General features: G+C 46.6%; 1 protein-coding gene across 2 annotated transcripts in view; it reads left to right on the forward strand.

The window, feature by feature from the left end:
- Nucleotides 1–22584, forward strand: part of IQGAP2 (IQ motif containing GTPase activating protein 2) — a 219493-nt gene that overhangs the window by 38764 nt on the left and 158145 nt on the right. For both annotated transcript variants that reach the window (XM_074995443.1, XM_074995444.1), the window contains exon 2: nucleotides 4958–5057. In XM_074995443.1, coding sequence (XP_074851544.1) covers nucleotides 4958–5057 — 100 coding nt within the window. The remainder of the gene's footprint in view (nucleotides 1–4957; nucleotides 5058–22584) is intronic.

Consider the following 22584-nt stretch of genomic DNA (forward strand, 5'->3'; position numbering starts at 1 on the left):
ACTCTGCAGACACTTTTGTTTAATACCTAATCTTTTTTTTAGTGTTATACATTGTTATCCCCACTATTTGAATATCCAGCAACCTCTGAGTCCCCAGGCTGCTGGATATGAGAGTTTACTGTATGAGTAAATGGATAGTCCCCTTGGGTACTCTGATTTTCTTCCACCCAGGTAAGCTCACCTTTTGTGATAGGTGATCCCTTTTGATACTAGTGTTTTCCAAACTTAAAACATTCACATCAGCCTTATTACTGTACACGCATCCTAGTGCATATCTCCTGATGTTTAGTAATTTATTTTCTGCAGTATACCCCTTGAAATCCTTCCATGTATCACTGCTGGTATATGTACCACACTTCTGGAAACACTGCCTTATACCAAGGATCACAACAATATTCAGCTTGCTCAGTCCTAAAGGACCAGTCACTTATCCCTTGTTAATTCCTTTTTTGGTGAGATCTTAAAATATAGTGCCAGTGGCCAGTCTTATGACTTATCTAGAGGGGAAAAAAGTTCTTAAAGAATATAAACATCTGTACATAAAAATTCCAATTTTAAATTTTGAAAAAGTGTATGGTTGGGATATGTGCAACCTCCAATTCCTAGAGCCACGTGCTACCTTGGCTTCACACCGGGCCCCAGTCCTTCAGCTCCCATTGGCTAGAAACTGGCCAATGGGAGTTGTGGGGCAGCACCTGCAGGCAGTAGCAGCTCATGGAACTAGTAGTTGATGACAAAGCATGGTTTGTTGCTCATCTAGGGAGTTCCCCAGGTAAGTACTTCACTCTCTCAAACTCCTGCTGCTGGGGCCAGGGGTGCAGGACTGCTTCAGCAGCAGCTTCTGTGATTTGCCTAGGGCAGCCTGCCCTGAGAACACATGGGGGAACTTGGCTTGAGCTGGCACCTGGTCCACTGCCAGCACCTCAGCCCAAAGGACTATTGACACAATCCCTAATTGTAGGCCCTCTGTCTCTCTTCTCCAGCACTGTTTCTGTCTTAAGGATATAATGGGCAGGTCCCACTCTAACTGGTTTGTCAGATGCCACCTTGATTAGAAATTTAATAAATCTCCCTATTCTCTCCCCCCCTCCACCCCTGACAACTCGAACTAAGCAATACAATCTCAGTGAGAAACCCAGTCATTTAATAAATCCCAAAGATATTTTAGAAACACTGTTTAACTTCAGAAGTCCCCAGGTGCATTTTAAATTTAAGAACTGTGTAAATTATAAATTGTTGTCTTCTCAGTGGGGCTGACAAGCTTCCTGGAACCCTAAAATGAGGATTTAGCCCTTGTTAAATATCAGCACCCATAGAACCTATAACAGTCCATTTTTTATTTATGTGGCTCAGATAATTCTCCAGGTGAGCTGGTGGAATCTAAACACTTCTTCCACTTCAGGGTTTCATATGCTCCCCTTTGGATGGTCTGAGTCTGGAGAAATCATCAGGCTAATAATGGAAATTTTTACCAACCTGAACTGGGGAATCTATCCTGAGACATCCACACTTAGTCTGGGATGCTGATATCCTTCCTATTGGCTCAAGAGCATTTTTAAGACATGACTTGCTTTGTGCTAATAACTCTGACATCCAGTCTTCTCTTAGCAATGTTCTGATGGCACTATCTCTCATTCAGACTAGTGGTACCTTTTCTCAACTTAATGAGCATCAAGACAGTAGGAAATGCCTTAATTTAGACTTGCAATGTCTAGTATGTTTCCCCACTCGCCACATATGGCACCCAGGACACCATGGTGTGGCAGTTTTGTCCCTGGGGGCATATATGACTCTTGGAGCCTTTAAATGTGGCTCGCAGTCTGCCTGCTCCATGCACACACCCCACCACTTGGTGAGACAAGCACGTGGCGGTGGCAGCAGCAGATTTGACTGTGGCTCGGGCCCTGGCATGGCTCTTGCCAGTGGGGCTGTGAGTCACCATATTCAGTTTGCATGCAGGGGTGGTGGCTGGAGGTGCCTGGCTCTCTGGGGAGGGCATTTATTTAGAGTGGGGAGGGCTGGGGGTGCCTGGGAAGTGGGAGGGCATTGTTGTGGGGGGGTGGGGGGACACACGGGCAAATACGGAGAGGTGAAAACCACAAGTGTGGCAATCCTTCAGTTACTATGGGCACCAGTGGTAGAGCGCAAACAAGTTTTATATAAACAGAAGCAATCCTGAAATAGAATAAACATGTTTGTAATACTCTGTACCGTTAAGTTTAACAGACTACATTTTTCTTTAAGGTTTGATGGATGATTGCAAAGAAAAAATGACTGGGGGTCTTTTTGTAATCTTTAACACGTTATGCTTGCTGATGTTAATGGCCTGAAAAAAAACACTAAAGCATGAATTTGATTTATTAGTGGATGTAACTTTTAGTGTCAGAATAGGTGAAATGCAGAGGAATAAAAGCGCCAGAGGTGGCAACTACTGAGCTTTGCGTTTCAGTGCAATATAGGCCATTGTATCGTATGTAGTGGCAATTTTAGGTTGGAATTTTAGGCAAGGCACTTTAACTGCACATATACTTAGGAAGGATGCTCTTAGAGTTCAGATTCAACAGTGAAGTGCTGCAGTATTGTGCAGGTTATATACTGTGGCCAGAGAAGCATGTGTCCCACAAGTGTCTGTCGTTTTGAGGACCTAGCTAGTTTTTAATAGCTGTAAATGACATATCGTAGATCTAGAATGGAGGGAAATATATTAAAATTATTGTTTTAGTTTTCTTCTCCCAACCCCCCACTCCCCCCACCCAGCTTTGTCAGTGTACTTGATGCAATCAGAGCTGATCAATGATGGTGAAATATGTACAGAGAATAGAAAGCTCTGTATCTGGTATAGTGGCTTTTCATCCAAAGTACCCTTGCAAAATAGGGAGATCACTTTACCCACACTGAAATGCAGCCATCTCTGGGGTACATCTTGCCTAGGCAGCACATAGCAATATAACATCTTTTAGACTAGAAAATGGCTGTTACCTTACCCAGGAGACTGCAAAGGGGGAATCAGTCCTTAAGTTGGTGTAGTGGCCAGAACTGGAGACAGGTTGCTCATAAGGGTGACAACTACCTAATCCCATAGGCTGTGTCTCCACATGCCGCTTCTTCTGGAAGTGGCATGCTAATGAACTAACTGGAAGATGCTAATGAGGCGTGGATGCAAATTTTCCACGCCTTGTTGCCACAGCAGCACGCGGCTCAAAGTCCAGAAGAAGCTCTTTGGGGAAGAGTGGTTTCCAGAAGGAGGATTTCCTTCCCGAAGATCCCTGCAGGCCACATGTCTCGATGTGTACTTTAGAGTCCAGCAGAGCTGCTTCTGGACTCTGAACCACATGCTGCTGTGCTAATGAGGTGCAGAAAAATTGCATCCATGCATCATTAGCATCTTCCATTTAGCTCGTTAGCATGCTGCTTCTGGAAGAAGCAGCACGTGGAGACACAGCCATAGATTCAAAATGCCTCTTTCCCAAAATTACATGCCCCTTTTTTTTTTTCTGGGCTCTTTCCCACTTACTTCATTCCATCTCCCTCGGTTACATTTTTTTTACTGGGTTGCAGGGCAAGCCGTTGGGGTTCGGGATGGGTTGTAGGCTCTGGGCTGGGACAGGGGTTGGGGGTGTGGGAGGGGGCACTGAGGCTGGGATAGAGGCTGATCTCTGGGCAATGAGGCTTGAATATGGGAAGAGGTGCTGGCCTAGCTGGCTCCCATTTGGCAGTGCAGAAAGGCTGAGGCAGGCTCCCTGCCTGCCCTGGCCCTGTACTGCTCCCAAAAGTGACTAGCATGCCCCTTGTCTCCCAGCACCTCTACCCTTTTTTTTTTTCCATTGGCTGCAGTTCCCAGACAGTGGGTACTGCACAGTTAGTGCTTAGCCCAGGGACAGTGTGGAGAACCTCTGCCCCTATCCCCTGGGGCTGCAGGACTGTGCCAGCCACTTCCTGCCTGCCCCAGCCCCACTCTACCCCAGGAGTTGTTTTTAGCCCAGCTGTGCTGCTGGACTTTAGTGGCCTGAAATCCTGGTTTGGCTACAGTAGCTTCCAAGAGATGGAGCCAAAATTCTGGGATGCTCATGGCCAACTGCAGGGTTTGGCAACCCTAGCTGTGCTGGGTGCTGCGTAAATGCAAGTCACTGTCCCAAGCAGCCCTACAATCCAAAAAATACAAATAGATGAGAGGCTGGTGATGAGAAATAGCATACAAGCAAATAAGCATGGCGACTGATGTAGTTTTGTTAATTATGGGTGGTAATTATTGTATTACCGTTGGCGGGGGCGGGGGGTGTATTTTTGTGGTTTTAGGTAGAATATAATTGCAGGATTTACAATATGACCAGAGCTGGTTAGTGCTATAGGCTCTCTAGGCCTAAATTTGCAGAAGATTGCACAGATGGCTTCCTGCTTAATCTTGGGAACTGCACCCGTATATATTGGAGAAGTTATCCTTTCATGGTAAAGAATTACTTTTTTTAATAAACCAAAGAGGCTGGTGATAGGGATTATATGTAATGGAATAAGAAGAACCACAGTTTGAAGGCCTACTACCCGTTACCTCAGTATTTGTCTGACAAAGTGGTTGATGGGGCATTTCTTCCTTCTACTTAATTTTTACCTAGCTTTTTCCTTTAAATTTTGTGTGCCTCATGATGTTGTTAGTCTGATTCTACTGAACAGGAGAAAATGTGAAAGGTAGGATATTGAAGGTGGTGTAGGAGGAAATTTTCTGTGACTTGTTTTCTAAAGCTCAGATCTTAAAATGTTGGTGTGTGTTTTTTTTTGTTTTTTTTAACACTGTCCTTTATTTTTCTTGGTGTAGTAAGAGTACTCTTTGTAAAATTTTGGCAAATATTTCTTGGTCAAGTCCCTATAAAGGATCTTTTGTCAATGCCTATAATTGTTTTACTAAAATGCTTTGAGGATCACTTTTAATCGTGTAATTTGACATTAGTTTTTCTTTGTGCAGCTATTGTGGATGATGAAAGGCTTTCAGCAGAAGAAATGGATGAGAGGAGGCGTCAGAACATTGCTTATGAGTATTTATGCCACCTAGAAGAAGCAAAAAGGTAAGTGGGGTGGGGGGGGAAATATATACTCCTAACTCTTGGATACTGAAGTTCATTTTGTTGCTGTCTCTAGTTTATAACTCTGACAGCCTTTCCTAAATGACTGTCTCTCGTTTTAGTCGCTCTTTTTTGGAAACTTCTATAGCATCTTGAATGGTACCAAGACTCTTGTGGTGATCGGGATTTTATAATGTTGTAGTAGTAGTAGTTTGTGACATAGAAATAAATCTTCAGATAAGCTGTAGTGGTCACTTTTTAAACTAACCCAAGCAATTGCAGTGAAGTCTAACTGGGGGATATTGCCTGCATACAGCAAAGGGTTTTATTCACTACATGTAGTGAATATGTGCAAGGCATTGTGCAGCTATATAGTGAGCTGAATGAGGCATATACGCTCAGGCAAGTGAAGGACATGGTAAAACCTAACTGCCTCACCAGCTACTACTCTTGTCTATACCCACACTAGCTCTGGATGTGTAGTGGCTGTGTGCTATATGACTGCTCTTCATGAGAGAGACTGGTTAGGGTACAGCCCTCCAACAGTAAAACAATTGGATGAATTTATGTGAAGGTGGAAAAGTCTTCATATTTTGCCTAACTCCATGCCTGTTAGAAAACTCACCACAAATTTTAATACCTATTGCAGAGCATGGTTTAAAGGTAGGGATATTCCTGAGCTTTAGGAGGACAGTTTTGTTGCTTGGTCTCTTCAGCTCCAGAATTAATAGCAAATAATCTGCTGCAGTGGAGAAGAGGTATTGTGCAAATGCAACGTGTGCTATTTTGACCTGTTAAGGGTGTAGTAAAGGTGCCATAAAAGGTTTGGTCACTATATGGCTGTTGAAATATAGAGGAGCCTATATTGCACTGTGGGTTTTTCCTCTTTACTGGCAATGTTGGTCAGTCTTATTTTGTTTGATTCATAATCAATGCTGTCACTGCAACTGGCTTTTTGAAATTGCAGCTAATTAAAGGGTGAATAATGTGTACTGTTAAACATCCTGTTTTTAGAATCCTTGTTTGCACACTTACTTTCAGTTTCTGCAGCTTTAACAGAACCCCTATGTTAAGCTTGAAAGAGGAATCTCTGGTTGATTGCTTTGCTTCTGTGAATAATGCTTTCTGTGCTAGGAAAGGGTCCCTATATTACATGAGTAACAAAATAGTGCATTTTTTTTAAATGTGATCAGCAGAGTTGGAATATTTAGAGATCAGCCATGTTTGAACAGGGTGTCTTATTTGATATTCAGACATACTTTTTTCCATTGCATCATACTAAAACTGTCACCTGCTAATGGAAAATGTAAATTGTGACAGTTGTGAACTGAACCATTTGGTCTCAAAACGTCAACAGTATGGAACTCCATCTAAGGAAAATGAGTTACCATAGTGTTGAAAAATTAATATTCAAGTGTCTTAAATTTTTCAAAGCAGTAAAATTGAGATCAAAGCTGTCAGACTATCTTCATCTTTCTCTTCCTCCTCCATGCAGTGTAGCATGGGTGCATGGGATGGAAGCACATGAGAGGAAGCAGAAAGTATTCCTTGGGGTTGGAAAAATCCTACAAATTAAATACTTAAGCCTAGTATTAAGCTATTATATCTAAAGAGTAGTATCTGTAGCATAAGAGTTGTCAACATGCTATTCTCCTGCAAAGCATCTTAGCAATTGGCCCTTGAAGTGCAGAAGGTGGGTGCCCACAAGGGACCTGAAAATATCTTGCCACTAAAGGCTTGTGTTAACTCCCCAGGGTCACTGGCTTCCCCAGCCTGCAATTGGTATCAGTCACCACTCAAATGCAAAAACACAGGAAAGCACTCTTGGGGAAAGGCCTTCCTGCGAGGTACCATCAAGATCTTGAAAACCCAGCTACTACAATCAGCTTCCAGGCAAACTTTAATTTCCGCTAGGAGTCTGGCTGTGCAATCTTAAGCACATGTATGTGCACGTGCACACACAACATCCAGGCTTCTAGGACACTGGAATGTCTGTTCATAGTCTCTACTACTACTTGACTTATGCTTCCCTGGGAGTACAAGGATTTATCTACAAGTCTCCTCCATGCTCTCTGAGACACAACTTCTGGCTGACTCCAGGAGAACCCCAGTTGTCCTTCAATCTCGGATCTTTTCCATGTTGTCGGAGGTCTTCCTCTTTTTTGCATTTTCCTTGTGAACTCTGTTTGAGAGCTTGGTGGAATATGCTGGGTGATGGTTTTCTGAGTGTGGCGTAGCCATCCCCACCTTCTCTTAATGTGAACATCAAGAGGTTCTTGTTCTGCTTGGTTCCAAAGCTGCTCATTTGTAATAGTCTTGCCATTTGATGTACCTCGGGCCTGTTTATGAATGTGTGTAGCTTGTGATTTTTGAAGACTTTAGTACACTGGGTCTCGCAGCCATACAAGAGCACTCTCTCTTCACATTTGGGTTGAAGATTTGTGGTTTTCTTTCCAGATATTTGTGAATTCCCATATGGGATGGAGAGTCTTGAATGTAGCTATTGCTTTCCCTGTCCTGGCATGGATATCCTTATCTGTTCCTCCAGTTATGGGCAGAGACTGAGGATGGCCATGGCTTTAAAGGGTGATTTTTATTTAACTCTCTCGGTGAAATATTGACTTGGTTGCTAAGTGTTAGAGTAACAGGGTGAGGATGAGGATTAAAAGTACAGAATTGGTTCTCGGATTCAGCTTGGAAAGTTACTGTAAGGGGGTAGTTACATGGCTCAGCACAGAGAAATCAACAAACCCCCAAATAAAGACAATAACCTGATCACATCTGACTAAAAATTCCCTGGTCTACTCAGATGACTTATAATTCAAGCCTTAATTCTTCCTTATGCATGGATGTTGCTGTGTTCTCCATACCTGGTTCCTTTCAGGTAACTGCAGGGATTCTGTTCTGGCCACACAGTCAAAAGGAAGGGCCACTGCTTCCAGTTCAAAAGCCTACACTCTATTTCCATTGGCTGTCCTGGCCTCCTGCCAATTCACTTCCTGCTCCACGGGCATTCCTGGGGAATCTCCAGAAAGCCCCTGTCTAAGGTTTTAGACCTGGCAGACAAGACCATTTAAGATTAGGTGTAAGTAGTTAACTATTAAGACAAGCCTTTCAGCTAACTGATGGAAATGCCCAGAAAAGGGAGTTAATTCCCCTCACCACCATATTAGAAGGATAATACCAACTACTAGAATTTCGTGAATTGACTTTCATTTGTTACTTAGGGATAGTGCCCAAGACTTGAGTTTTGGTAGCCATCATTTTGGAATAGTTGTATTACAGTTGATCATTATGTTCAATGTATGCTGCCATGGTTAGCTGTGAGGATAAACTTCTCAATGGCTGACATAGATCTGACTTGATTGTAATAAAATAAACATACTATGGATCCAATTGAGCCTTCACACGAGTATAATGTCAAACTGACATTTCACTGTAGAGGGATACGTTGTAATTACCCAGTTTAAATGGATCTCTTGTTGCAACATATCTCTTATTTTTGGGCTACTTTTTTTTTTTTTTTTTTTTTCCCCTTTTTGATAGGACCAAGATGTCAAGTCTTTATCAAGAACTGAGTTATTGTTTCCTATGGGATACAGACTTATTTTTTTCTGGAGTTGTGCAAGTGTAAGGAGAATATATTTGAAGTGTATGAGGATTGGTGTCAAGCATCACTCTCTCTCCAAACTCTCAAGCATAGCACAAATTTAGTGTGTGAAATTGTCTGGATCATAGTCAGCAAAGCAACGGCATAAAAATGTACACAGCTTAACTTGCTTAAGGCTAAGCACTGAAATGCTTACCTGGTTCAGATCTAAGCTAATGGTATGATTTATCTGGCTCATTATGCACTACCTCAGATGATTGGGAATTGGTTCAAGGAAATTCTGAACTGAAGGATATTTTTCCAGGCAAAAAACTGCTTAAAAGTTGCTGGTGACAGAATCCATCAAAACCTCTTGCTGGTTTGTCATTTCTGCTGGCACTTAAATTTGGATGGGAAATACAGCACATAAAGTTATCTAGCTTCAACTTGCACAAATTCAATCTTGGCCTGCTAGATTGAAGAGCCCATTCTCAAATGTGTTGCCCACATACTTATTGTTCTTCAAGTGTCCCCGTGGGTGCTCCACAATAGGTGTCGGGCTTGCCTGGCGCTGCAGATCGGATCTTCCAAGCAGTTTCTGCCAGACCATGCATGCGCCAGCGCGTGCCGCTCCCTTGTGCGCTCCTGGCCATGTGCACGATCCGGTCCCCGCCAGTTCCTCTTAACCGCCGTCGGCTGCAGACGGAATCCGAACTAGGCTAAGGCCAAGTAGCCTATTCAATGACTTTAACTGTTTTTCTTTAAAGTTTTTCAAGTACTTAGGCTACTGCAAGTTAGCCAGTTGTTGTTTTTGCAAAAAAAAAAAAAATAAAAGCAACAAACAAACTACAAGCGGGACAGCTTCAATCCAGTCCCAGTAACAAGCGCCGGAGGCCAGGAGCATAGGGCCATCAGCCCTCTTGCTGCGGCAGGCCATCGGAAGGGGAAAACAGCACAGAGAAGGTGCTAAGTACCCATTTAACAACTGAAAGACTCACCAAAATGTCCTCTTCAGGATTTAAAAAATGTGAGTCCTGCCAAGAGGCGATGCCAGCGTCCGATGGGCACAGTCTATGCATAAGGTGCCTTGGGGAGTCCCATGTTGCACAGAAATGCTCCTTCTGTGCTAAATTAACAGCCAGAGCAAGGAGAGACAGGGAGATGCGGCTTAAAATGCTGCTTTTCGATAAGGCCCTCCAGCCAGACGTGTCGGAGCGGCCACAGCAGGAGGGACCCTCCGGGGCCCATAAAAGGAAAGCTGCCTCCCTCATCCCATCAGCACAAAAACGGAGGAAAGCCTCTCCAGCCCGATCCCAGCCGGCAGCAACAGCGAGCGGGACGGGAGGAGCGAGCAGCCCCCAGCCGCAGCAACAGCTGATCGGCGGCGGCACGGAGAGCCACGTGGAAGCGGCTCAGCCTCCGATAATCAGCCAGCCGCCCCGCACCGCAGGCAGGGCGGTGGCTAAACAAGTGCCGGTACCGGCGGCACCGACCCCCCGGGGAACCAGCGGTGCAGAGCGCGCAGGCACCCAGCCTGCAGGCACCGAAGGACACCGCACGTGCGGCACCGCCTTCGAGCGTGCCTAGCACGGTGCGGACGGGGCTGGGATCCCCTGTGCGTCAGGGGGCGGAGTTACCTCCTCCAGGGAGGGGGAAGGCTGCACACAAGAGGAGGCATTGCAGCCCCTCTCCGCACAGGGCTGTGGAGTTGCTTTCTCACAGCCCTCTGCTTATGTTGCAGACTCCAACCAGAAGGCAGGGGACCCCCTAGCCTACGTGGAGCCCCCTTCTCCATTTTTGCAACCAGCCTCACCCTGGCAGGGACCACCTTCACCCTTCCTGGGGTTTGAACCGCTGGACTATTATGCAAAATCGCTCTCTCCAGTGTCTCGACGATCTCCCTCCCCCAGACGCAGAGGGTAAGCACCAAGGGAGTGGTCTAGGTCACCTTCCCAAGAACAGTGCCTATACTGCCATGGTCGCCCCTACCACTCGGGGCATAGGCACCATCGGCAATCTACTAGGGAAAGATCCCCACAGATGATCTTGTACCCCCGAGGGCAATTGCGACCGGGGACAGAGACTCAAGCATCTCAGGGGGACTGGTTATGGAACCCCGAGATTTTTCCCTCGCAAACCTCTAGCGAGAGGGTGTACCATCACCAGCAGGAACCGGAAGGGTCCAGAGACATACCCCAGCGGTTCTTCGCTCTCCTCTCCGGACGAGGCTACGGCCCCAGGGGACGTCCATCCTCCGGACGATCTCAAACAGTTTCAAGAGCTGTTTAAGAGGGTGGCCTTCACGCAAGGCATCCAGACAGCAGAGGTGCAAGAGAAACACCATAAGCTCCTCAAAAATTTGAGACCTCCGGCCTCCTCCAAAATAGCAATACCGCTTGATGAAGCGATCTTAGAGTTCGCCACTACGATATGGCAGACCCCTGCGACTATTCCGCCTGTCCAAAAGAGAGCGGATAAGAAATACTTCGTGCCGGCGAAGGGCATGGAGTTCCTGTTCAGCCACCCACAGCCAAATTCCTTGGTGGTGGAGTCGTCGCAACAAAGATCAAAGACATCTCAATTCAGGACAGGGGGAACAGACAAAGATGCCAAGAAGCTAGAGCTGTTCAGCAGAAAGGTCTACTCCTCCTCCACCTTAACGTTGCGAATGGCAAATTACGCAGCGCACTTAGCGAACCATAATTTCGACAACTATTCCAGGTTAACCTCCCTCATGGACTCGCTTCCAGAGGACAAAAAGCCGGTGCTCAAGGCCATAGTGCAAGAAGGCTACGCGGCCTCGAGGACGGGAGTTCAGATCGCCCTGGACGTTGCGGACACAGCAGCACGTTCCACAGCAACGGCAGTGGTGATGCGAAGGGAGTCCTGGCTCCAGACTTCGGGTATACCGAGGGATCTGCAGGCGAAGATAGTTGACCTTCCCTTCGACTCGCAGAAGCTGTTTGCTGAATCAACTGAGTCGGTCCTTCATTCCAGTAAAGATTCAAGAGCCACACTCAGGACCCTGGGGATTTACACCCCTCCATACACAAAGAAAAGGTACTACCCTCAACAAAGACGGTACCAGTACCAGCAACAGCGCCCCCAGTACCACGGGTTACGAGCAAGGGCGACATCAACAGCACCAGCAGTACAGAACTCCCAGGCGACATTCACAACAGAGCCGTGCGTCCTCAGGGCGGGGCCAAAGGCCACAAGTTTGACATACAGATCCAGGGCTGCGCCATCACTACCATCGCACAAGGTCATCCGAAGCGACTATTCCACCATCGCCTCCGACCATTCTACGACCAGTGGCAAAGGATCACCACAGACAAATGGGTGCTGGAGATCATAGCCACGGGGTACGCCATCCCCTTCCAGTCGCTCCCACTGTCGTGACCTCCACCCAAGCCCCACCTCCAGGAGGCCTCCCATGTAGCGAGGCTCAGGCAGGAGGTGGACCATCTCATGCTCATAGGGGCAGTGGAAAGAGTGCCGGAGCAACTGCAAGGGAAAGGGTTCTACTCCAGGTACTTCCTCACGGAGAAAAAGACAGGAGGCTGGAGGCCCATCTTAGACCTTCGCGGCCTCAACAGGTACCTGGGCAAGCAACCTTTTCGGATGACCACAATCGCCTCCATCCTTACAGCACTGGACGATGGAGACTGGTTCGCAGCCCTCGATTTACAAGACGCGTACTTCCACATAACTATCCATCCGGCTCACCGGCGATTCCTCCGGTTCATGGTAGGCAACGAACACTTCCAATACAAGGTCCTACCGTTTGGCCTCTCCTCGGCCCCCAGAGTCTTCACCAAGACCTTGGCAGTGGTGTCAGCCTACCTGCACAGACGGGGTATTTATTTTCCCGTATCTGTACGACTGCCTGCTCAAAGGGGCCTCGAAGGGGGAGGTTCTGCGCATGATACGCGTCACAGCAAACACGTTCTCTTCACTCGGCCTGGTTATCAATCTGGCAAAATCAAAAATAGACCCCACACAGGACATAGGGGCTCGCATAAACTCGGTTACAGCGAGGGTATATCTACCAGAGGCTCGCTTTCGGGCCATCGGTTCCCTCGTGCAGGTCATCACCTTCAGCCCTACAGTGCCGGTCTTGACATGCTTGCAGCTGCTGGGCCACATGGCAGCGGCGACATTCGTAGTACAGAACACCAGGTTACACATGCGCGGCATGCAGCACTGGCTGGCGAGTGTATACAAACCGGCAGTACACACCGTTCACAGGGTGGTGTCGCCCACAGCCGGGGTGTGCAAATCCCTACAATGGTGGGTAAACCCCAGGAACCTGCTAACAGGGGTACCCTTCCACCAGCCGCAAATATCGGTTTTTCTCACTACAGATGCCTCCCTCATAGGGTGGGGAGCGCACATGGGCGAAGAGGTGACTCAAGGACTGTGGTCACCCACGGAACAGTCACTACACATAAATATACTGGAGCTCAGAGCAGTGTTCAACGCCTGCAGACACTTTCGAGACCACATACAAGGCAAAGTCGTCGGGATCAGTACAGACAATACCTCCACCATGTTTTATATAAACAGGCAAGGAGGAGCTCGATCCCGTGCCTTATGCGCGGAAGCAATCCGCTTATGGAACTGGTGCATCGCCAACAATATAATCTTGAAAGCCTCATACTTGCTGGGTGCGCACAATGTGAAGGCAGACCAGCTGAGCAGGCGTTTTGCACTCACACACGAGTGGCAGATCCGTCCTGATCTGCTACGGCCGATTTTCCACGCATGGGGTTTTCCCCAAATAGACCTGTTTGCCACTCAGCACAACAAGAAGTGCCCACGATTCTGCTCCAGGGCAGGACTGGGATGGGGGTCCCTGGGGGACACATTCGCGATCCCGTGGAGGGGCCCCCTGCTTTATGCGTTTCCTCCCACAGTGCTGATCCACAAAGTCTTGCAGAAAGCCAGGAGGGAAAAGGCCCGGATGATCCTGATAGTCCCAACGTGGGATTGATGACAATGGTTCCCCCTACTCCTGCGCATGTCAGACCGTCCACCGATGCCTCTTCCGGTGGCGCCGGATCTGCTCACGCAAGCCAAGGGGTCCATAGTGCACCCGCACCCCCAAAGCCTGCGACTGCAAGCGTGGTTAATCCATGGCTCAGCTTCCTAGAGAGCACATGCACAGTGGAAGTACAGCAAGTCCTAGAAAGTAGCAGGAGGACTTCCACCAGGAAGACCTACAAGCAAAAATGGACTCGCTTCATGGCTTGGTGTTCTACCAAACAGCTGGCCCCTCTTCTGGTGCCTATACCTACAATACTAGAGTATTTACTGGACCTCGAGAGGAGGACTCTCGCTATCCTCGTTGAAGGTCCACCTTGCCACCATCTCGGCGTTCAGACAGGAGGAGGAAGGGCACACGGTGTTCGCCCACCCTATGGTTACCAGGTTCCTCAAAGGGTTGGTAAACCTGTACCCCCCTCGGAAACCGATTCCACCTTCGTGGAACTTGGACCTGGTGCTTACCACGCTAATGGGACCACCGTTCGAGCCCTTGGCCACGGTTCCCCTCTGCCTCCTTACAATAAAGACGACCTTTCTTCTTGCAATTACATCAGCTCATAGGGTGAGCGAGCTCGCGGCAGTCATGGCAACGCCACCCTGCACTGTTTCCTCCAAGGAGGCGGTAACCATACGGCTGCATCCAGCCTTTGTTCCCAAAGTTTCTTCCAGGTTTCACATTAACGAACCTATTGTTCTACCCTCGTTTTATCCAAAGCCTCATAACTCCAACGAAGAGGCGCGCCTACACCTCCTGGATGTGAGGAGGGCGCTAGCCTTCTACGTAGACAGGACCAAGTCCTTCCGGAAAACGGATAGACTCCTAGTCTCCCTCGCTCCCAAATCGAAAGGAGAAGGTCTCTCCTCGCAGAGAATCTCAAAGCACATTGTATCCTGCATAAAAATGTGCTACGAGCTCAAAAAGACTCCTTTACTGGCCACTCCCAGGGCTCATTCCACTAGGGCGGTGGCGGCATCAACAGCCTTTTTCAAGGGCATTGCGTTAAAAGACATTTGCAGAGCGGCGACCTGGTCATCCTACGACACCTTCGCCAAACATTACGCCCTTCACAGGGTATTCCAAGAGGATACCCGTCTCTCTGCAGCGGTCCTCTCGGGGACAAGCTGCACATAATCCGATTACCCACCTCCTATCTTGGGTTACTGCTGGGTAGTCACCTATTGTGGAGCACCCATGGGGACACTCGAAGAAGAAAGAAAAGTTACTCACCGCAGTAACGGTGGTTCTTCGAGATGTTTCCCTGTGGGTGGTCCACTACCCGCCCATCTTCCCCGCTTCGGATCTCTGTTAGTGTTTTGCAGGGGCACCCGAGGCGGTTGGTCGAGGAACTGGCGGGGACCGGATCGCGCACATGGCCAGGAGCACGCAAGGGAGCGGCGCACGCCGGCGCATGCGCGGTCCGGCAGAAACTGCTTGGAAGATCCGATCTGCGGCGTTGGGCAAGCCCGACACCTATTGTGGAGCACCCACGGGGACACATCTCGAAGAACCACCGTTACTACGGTGAGTAACTTTTCTTTCCCCACATGCACCTCTTTGTTAGTCAATGGGCTTACTCTTTTCAATTTCATTATAAAGCATATTTCCGAATCTTTTAGTTTTCTGAACCCTCTCCAGTTTATCAACATTGTTGAATTGTGACTGTCAGAACTAGACAGTTTTCCAGTAGCCACTGCAACAGTGTTAAATCTAGAGACAATATATGTTATCTCCTAAAAAATTCCTTTGTTTATGCATCCAAGAATATTGTCTCTTGTGGGCTGAGCATCATAAGAGGTGCTGAGATTCAGCTGCCTAACTGATTTTAGTCCATTGCATCCCATAAGAGGGATCTGCATTTTTTCCTAGATTTGTGTTCACATGTGGCAGTACTATTTGTTTACCCCTTCCCCCGCCCCCCACCATTGATCAAGCATCAGATTATTTATCAGTTGATCGATCATGCCTTTGTTTATATACCACTTGTCCAGGTGTCTCCATCTATATATTTTTCAGTGATCATTTGTGTTCCAGTTGTGTGGATAAAAATGTTATGTAGTGTAGTACCAAAAACCAATCTTTGCAGGAGCCAGCTATAAACACACCTGCTTGAGGATGTCACCTATCTGAATTTTGAGATTGGCATAGGGGTTTTAATGCATTTAATTTGTGCAATGTTTTGTATCATTCCAGATAATGCAGTACTAAGTCTTAGTGGTCTAAGTACAGTAGATTAGCACTACAGTAAACTATTTCATATTGGCAGCCCTGGGACTGGGAGGTTGCTAGATATTCAAATATTCTGGGTAAGAGGGGTATATCTAGCAATGCATAACACTTTAAAAAAATATGCAGAGTACTTTATTTACCACCAGTAGTATTTTACACTGTAAACTTATACTGTATTTGTGTGTGTTTCACTATACTGTAGTTACAGAAAACATAACTAAAATTTGCTTATGGTTTAAAATGCTGTGAGTTTTGAATGATAGAATGCTGGTTATGGGAAGAGTTTACTGTATTACTGTTAATAGACCAAGCTTATAATCACCATTTAACCTCACCCACCCCTTAAGTTAGACAGGATCTATTGCCCTTGTTAATAGATTTTAGAATCTCTCAAACACTTTCTGTGCCTCTTCTGCATTTGTTGAGAGTTCTGCCACTTCTAGTAATAGACCAACGCCATTTAAGTGTCCTTATTATACTCCACTCTCCTGGAGATAAATAACTTTGTCCTATTGCTCTTCTTAAAATTCCTAGTTTGGTTTCTGAGTTGTATTCATTGTCAGTTGCTTTCATTTGTTGTATACATTATAATTTGTATGTAATTTTAGCTGTCTTCACTTTGTCTCTAAGCTAGTGAATGAGTTTTCCTTTTGGTTGTTTAATTACTGCAATCTTGGTCCATGATGTTCTGTTATATAACATTTTACTGGATGACCAATTCCAAATTATCTGGGCAAAACTTGAGGTGGTGTAAGACTTGTACCTCATCCAGAAGATTAGTTTGTCATCTACTGAAGTCTGATGTTCTGTGCACTGAATGCATCCTGTTTAAAAAGCATGGGTTATACCCAACATTATTCCTAGGGGGGGAAAAAGTGGCAGGGGCCCAACTGTCCTTAGGCAGTTTAATCCCTCCCCCATGCTCAAACCACCCCTGGGCAATTTACCCCCTTGCGCATTGCCTGAGCCACCCCCTGTATGGGGTCTGAGACAACCCTCCAGCTTGCCCTGCACAGGGCCTGAGTAGGGTTGCTAGATTTTCAGAATGCTTATGAGGGGCTCTGCCCTTCCCCTTCTGTCCCCTGACCCAGCACCCCCAGCTAACATCCTCCCTCAGTTTCACCCAGCAGTCCCTCTCACATAGTTCTGACCACAGTAAGGTTTCCAAACTAAGTAGCCCCTTCACTCTGACAAAAGGGCTTTCAGGTTTCAATAATGGTTCTTCTGAGGAACCACTGACAAGATGGTTATAACATGGGCAACACTGTAAAAGCTATTTTTTAAAACCCTTTGTAAACTATGATGCTGCAGAATTCACATGGGTGTATTTGCATTACCATGTGACCTGGAATTATCAGCTCAGTTCCTACATGTGTGCCTGGGTCGGGCATGCTCTGAGTGCCTTCAGTCTACCTAATTCTAGCGCACCCACTGCTGGAGCATGTAGGTGCAGACCCTCATTGCTGCTTTGGCTTCGAAAGAGGCATTTTTACTTTATTGTGCCAAAAATAAGTCAACTGAAGAGCTTTTGTTCTGTCTTTAAACCACAGCGATTTAACCAATTTCATTTATAATCAGATTTAGAGCAGGATTTGGTGGTGATGTGGGACTTCAGCTGTCCAGGCATATGATGGGGAAACTAAAACAATGAGGCACAAGCTATCCAAAAGGTTCTTGAACTGTCTTGACAATTGTTTTATTTCAGAAGGTGGAAGAAGCTACTGGGGGAAGCAGTTCTAGGCTGATTTTAACAAATAGGGAGGTTGAGAATATGAAAGTGGAAGGCAGCTTTGGAGAAAGTGACCATGAAATCAGAGTTCATGATCATAAGCAATGGTAGAAGAGAACAACAAAATAGAGACAATGGATTTCAGGAAGGCAGATGTTTATAAATTAACATACAGAACTTTTACTGTTTTGATCTCTAAATCTCTGTTCACCTAGATATGTTAAATATCTAAAAATGCCTGGGATGGAACCTCTTATCCCAAATGTTCTGCTCCAACATTCTCAGTCCCAGCAGGATGAGATGTCACTGAGCTAGGGAGCCTAGCCACAGAGGCTGCCTGGAGAGAGGCTTCACCTGCTCCTCTAATTATTTTGGAACCCCTGCCAATCAGAAGTTTTGGGGTGGGCAGTGTCTGAGACCTTGTCTCCCAGGGCACTCTTCTTCTTCTTCTTCTTCTTCTTCTCCCCACTGATGTTCCCCTTGTGGGGGCAGGGACAGTGCTGCAGGGAGGTGGGTTTTTTTTTTCCCCCTGCTTCACCCAGCCTGCTCCTGCCCCCTGTTTTTGCTCCTACATCCCCCGAGTCCTCAGATAATGCCCAGACCCCACCTTCATGTTTTTGAATCTCCCACCCAAACCCCAGCCCACTCCTGCACCCTCTGTCACATCCAGACCCCAAACACCCACCTCAGCCCACTAGAGCTGGGGAGAGAAACAAGCCTGCAGCATGTTCTTCAAGGCTAGATGCTATGGACTCTGGAGGGGCTCAGGCCCCAGCCCCATGGCAAGGACTCACGGGGTGGTCTGGAGGGGCCTCAGCCCCACACTGTAGAAGGCCCTGGCCCTGTGACATGGTGGGGGCTCCAGCCCCCAGCTGTGCCCCAGCCCATGGCAGGACTGGGGGGATGCTGCTCCAGCCCTGCAGGAGGTCTGGGCAGGGGGCCTCAGTGCCATGCCATACAGGGCTCCATCCCTCACCCTGTGACATGGTGGGGACTCAGGCCAGGGGGTATCAGCCCTTGCACCATGCAGGGGTCTGCCCCTAGCTCCACAGTGTGATGGCCCCCAGCCCCACCTGACCGTGCACCTGAGCAAGAGAGCAGAACTTTAGAAAGAGCAGTGACTGGAAGAAAAACATGTCAGTGTAATAGTGATTCAGCTGGATGCATGAACAACATGCATGTGTCGAAATCCTCTGTATCATGGAGCAAACATTCTGCACAGCCTCTGAGCAGCAGGGAGATTAGGATTGGAGGCTGAAATGAACACTCAAGCATGGATAAGAGACTAACGAATAGTGTCTTCCCTTAATAGCGCTCCTGGGTGGGGAGTTCAACATTACTGGCAGTCCTGCATGGATTCTTTGCCAGACATAGAGTAGCTTGTACACAGCTTCAAGTCCTAACTCAGATTTGGAAGGATTTCCTTGTCGCCATGAGGAGGTTCCTCTGCAAAGCCTATTTGTCTGGGTTTTACATTGGGAGTTGGCATTTGGCCCTTAATCCGATCACTAGAAAATCAGAGCAACTAAGGTTAACTATATACAGTATTTGTGTAGGAGAAGGGAGTGCTATGGAAACATAACACCTGTACTTTTTGCCCCTTGAGAATTGGTGTGAATACATGCTACACAAAGCTGACTTGAGCAGCTCTAACCTTTTGGATTGTTAAGGATTTAAAATTAAGCACATCTTCCAGAACAGACCAGAGATAGTTATCGAGCAACAGAATAGCATGCATGATCTCTGCTGCATGAAGTACTTTTAAAGGATACTACTTTATTCCAGATACTTAACGTCTTGACTTTTAAGGACTTTAACACATTTTGTAAGAGCAGATTGTTCTTTGTTTGGTGGCAAAGTCGTCCAATTGCTCCTACTAATGGATTTCTAAAAAAACTGGGTTAGCGGCTTTCTATCTCAGACTATTTGAAAGTAGGAGTACTGAAAAATGAAGCTTTACGAGGAAATCTTATAGGTTCATCCTGCTGTTCATGGACAAGTGGTGTTAAAGTACTTCTGGAATAGCTATATACAAATAGCTAAGGTGCCCTTCTGTAAGAAGTATTAGATCTTCAGTACGTGGCTTGGAGATGGAAGACTGCACTGGATCCAAAGTAGTATGTACCAGTGTGCGTCAGTGGCCCGTTAGTAATGTTTTACACTGTAATTTGTAAGATCTGGATTCGGATATTTATGCCCATTGCCTTGTTTGACTTAGTAGGGCTTGCTAGGTAAGTGTGTGCGCTTTGGTCTGGGGCCGGGGGGGTGGGGAGACCTGAGCCCTCTGAGCAACGAAGGGGTAGTATTTGTTCCTACCCCATTCCTGACTAGAAGTAAGTTGCCAATAGTAAACTTTATCCCCTTTGCTCCGAGGCTGAAAGAGTACAGGGTGAAGTTCAGTGCAGATGAGTTTTCAAACTCTGCTTGAGAACTAGCTCCTGTAGCGATTGTTCCTCTTAAGTGAGGTCTGGCATCAACTGCATCATCTGAGCTTCTGTCCCCTACGTTGGGATTACACTCATCCCTTGTTAAACAAGTACTTTACTAATGAGCACTCGCTAAGTAAATGTGTCCGTTGTCTTACCTTAGTTCACTGAGTGAACTCCCCCTGCTAATATGAGGCTAATCCCCTCCTCACAGCTCTAGCCTGACCCCCCCCTGCCAGCCTGGTAGACCTAACCCACTGCAGCCTGACACCCCCACCAGGCCACACACCTAACCTTCAGCAGCCTGAACCCCCCCACCCATTCCATGGACCCAACCAGCTGCCAGGTTTTCACCTTCCCTCCCACTCATGGCACCAAACTGCCCCTAGCCTTTAACCTTTTCCAACCCACAAACCCAAGGTTCACTCTAGCTTTCAAAAGCAACACCACCTGCTGGCACTCCTTCACTGAGCTCTAGGAACAATCAGATTTTTAGGTGTGTATTTAATGAGAATTCAGAGTCCCTCTTGCACATTTTCGCCTACGAGCACAAAGTTGGGACCCAGTTTTGCTCGTAGAACAAGGGATGAGTGTATTTTAAAAAAAAAAAAGTAAACCCGTGCACTGACATTCACAAACAGTGCTCTGGTGCTGCTTTTGTCAAGCTGCAACTAAGTGAAATTGCTGTGATACAACTTAGATGTCATGGCAGCTTTCCAGAAACTTGAAACAGTAGTGAAACTGACACTCCACTAGTACTCCCCGGCTGTTGATGGTCAAATAGGATTGGAAGTGCGCACGGGTGCTATTTTCATGAAAGGCGGAACCAAAAGCAGAGACAGTGCAAAGTAGACTAACCGATCTTAATACTTGTCTTCTCCTGTACTCTTCTGAATAGCATAGAAGATGTGGGTGCAATGTGGAAAGGAAGGAGACACAATGCTCCCACAAAACAGGAAGAGGAAGGGGTACTTCAGCTCTGACATCAGTTAGCAGAAGGTACTACAAAAGGAGCCCCTGAGCAAGATTTGTGGGCATTCCATGAGTGTCTAGCTTCTCGCTTGAGTAGTGACCCTGCACAGTGGGTATCCCCATTCTTCAAGCCTGGTGTTGTCTAATGGCAAAATGACTAATTTTAGATACTAGTTGGGTAAAATTTCACAGCCCTGGGAGTAAGATGTGAACGGCCTGGTATGTAGAAGAAGATATGATTAGGAAAATTCCAAAGGACAGATTTTTTGGGTGCAAGGGGATGTTCGGGGGGGGTGGGTGGGAAGGTGAAGAATAACCAAAGAGACAGTTAAGGTGTGGGGTGGGGAGATGGGGAAGGAATGAATTATGATTGAAAACAGTAAATCTAACAAAGGCTTTGTGTTCTCATTTGTGTGACTTAAAATTTTCTATGAAAATTGCCAGTTGGAGAGAGGGATTTGGTTTCTTTGACCATTAACAGACATACCTTTTTACCTGATATATTGGATTTTCTTAATGTAACTGTATCTTGTATTGATGTGGCCCAAAATTGGATGCAACTTGGTGAGAACTAAATCGAGCTTCAGTAAAATGCAGGAAGGATTTAAAAAGCAACAAGCTGAAAATAAAGGGCCTTAAATGTAACCCCAGGAAAGAAATCTGTGTGGTAGGGGAGTATCTTTCTTTGCAAGGGCGCCTCATAATTTCCAGCGAATCTCATTTTTAAACAAGTGAGAATATTGGTTGTACCAGATACCTACTAGCCAGAGTGGGGAAAAAAACCTAACATTTCCCCTACCCCGTCACGCCCCCTGCAAGTTAAAGGAATAAAACAATTGACTACTGTTTAATGAGTCCTGTAATTAACTGAAACACTGTCTTCCTTGTGTACTACAGCTCTCTTCCTTTTCCTTCTCTCTAAGGATAATGTATGAAACACCTTCCCCTGCCCAGTCTGTCCTGGCTCCTCCCTTCTTTATAGCAGAGATTTTAATGCTGAACAGAACTGTACTTACAGGCTAGTCAAATAAGGCTATGTCTACACTAGAAGCATCTGTCAACAGAAGTTACTGTCCATGGGGGAAATGGCAAGAGAGCGTCTGTCAACAGATTGCATTTACACACGACTTGCTGTGTCGACAGAGCTACCAGGCTGCACTGCCCTCTGGTGCCAGAAAGTGGAATGGCAGCTCTGCAAAGAGGGCTGCCTGGCAACCAGAAGCCATCTCTGTCCACAGAAGTGGCTACACTGCGCTTTTGTCAGTACTATGTCCAGAGATGATCCCTCAAAACTTTGAGGGATAATACCGTTGAGGCAAACGGAAAGCTCTGTTGAGAGTCTGACAGAATGCTTTAAGCATGTAGCTGCTCCCTGAGTTCTGTCTACAACTCTAGTGTAGACCCAGCCACAGGGTGTAAAGATTCTGTAATATTTTATTCTATAAGTGTATTTTTGAGCATGCTTGTTAGGGGAGTGAACTTCAGTTGTCAGCTTCTGTTCTTCCTAGGCTCTCTTTAGTTATATGGGGCTAGATTGA

Source organism: Carettochelys insculpta, chromosome 5, assembly GCF_033958435.1.
Source record: "Carettochelys insculpta isolate YL-2023 chromosome 5, ASM3395843v1, whole genome shotgun sequence".
NCBI lineage: Eukaryota > Metazoa > Chordata > Testudines > Carettochelyidae > Carettochelys > Carettochelys insculpta.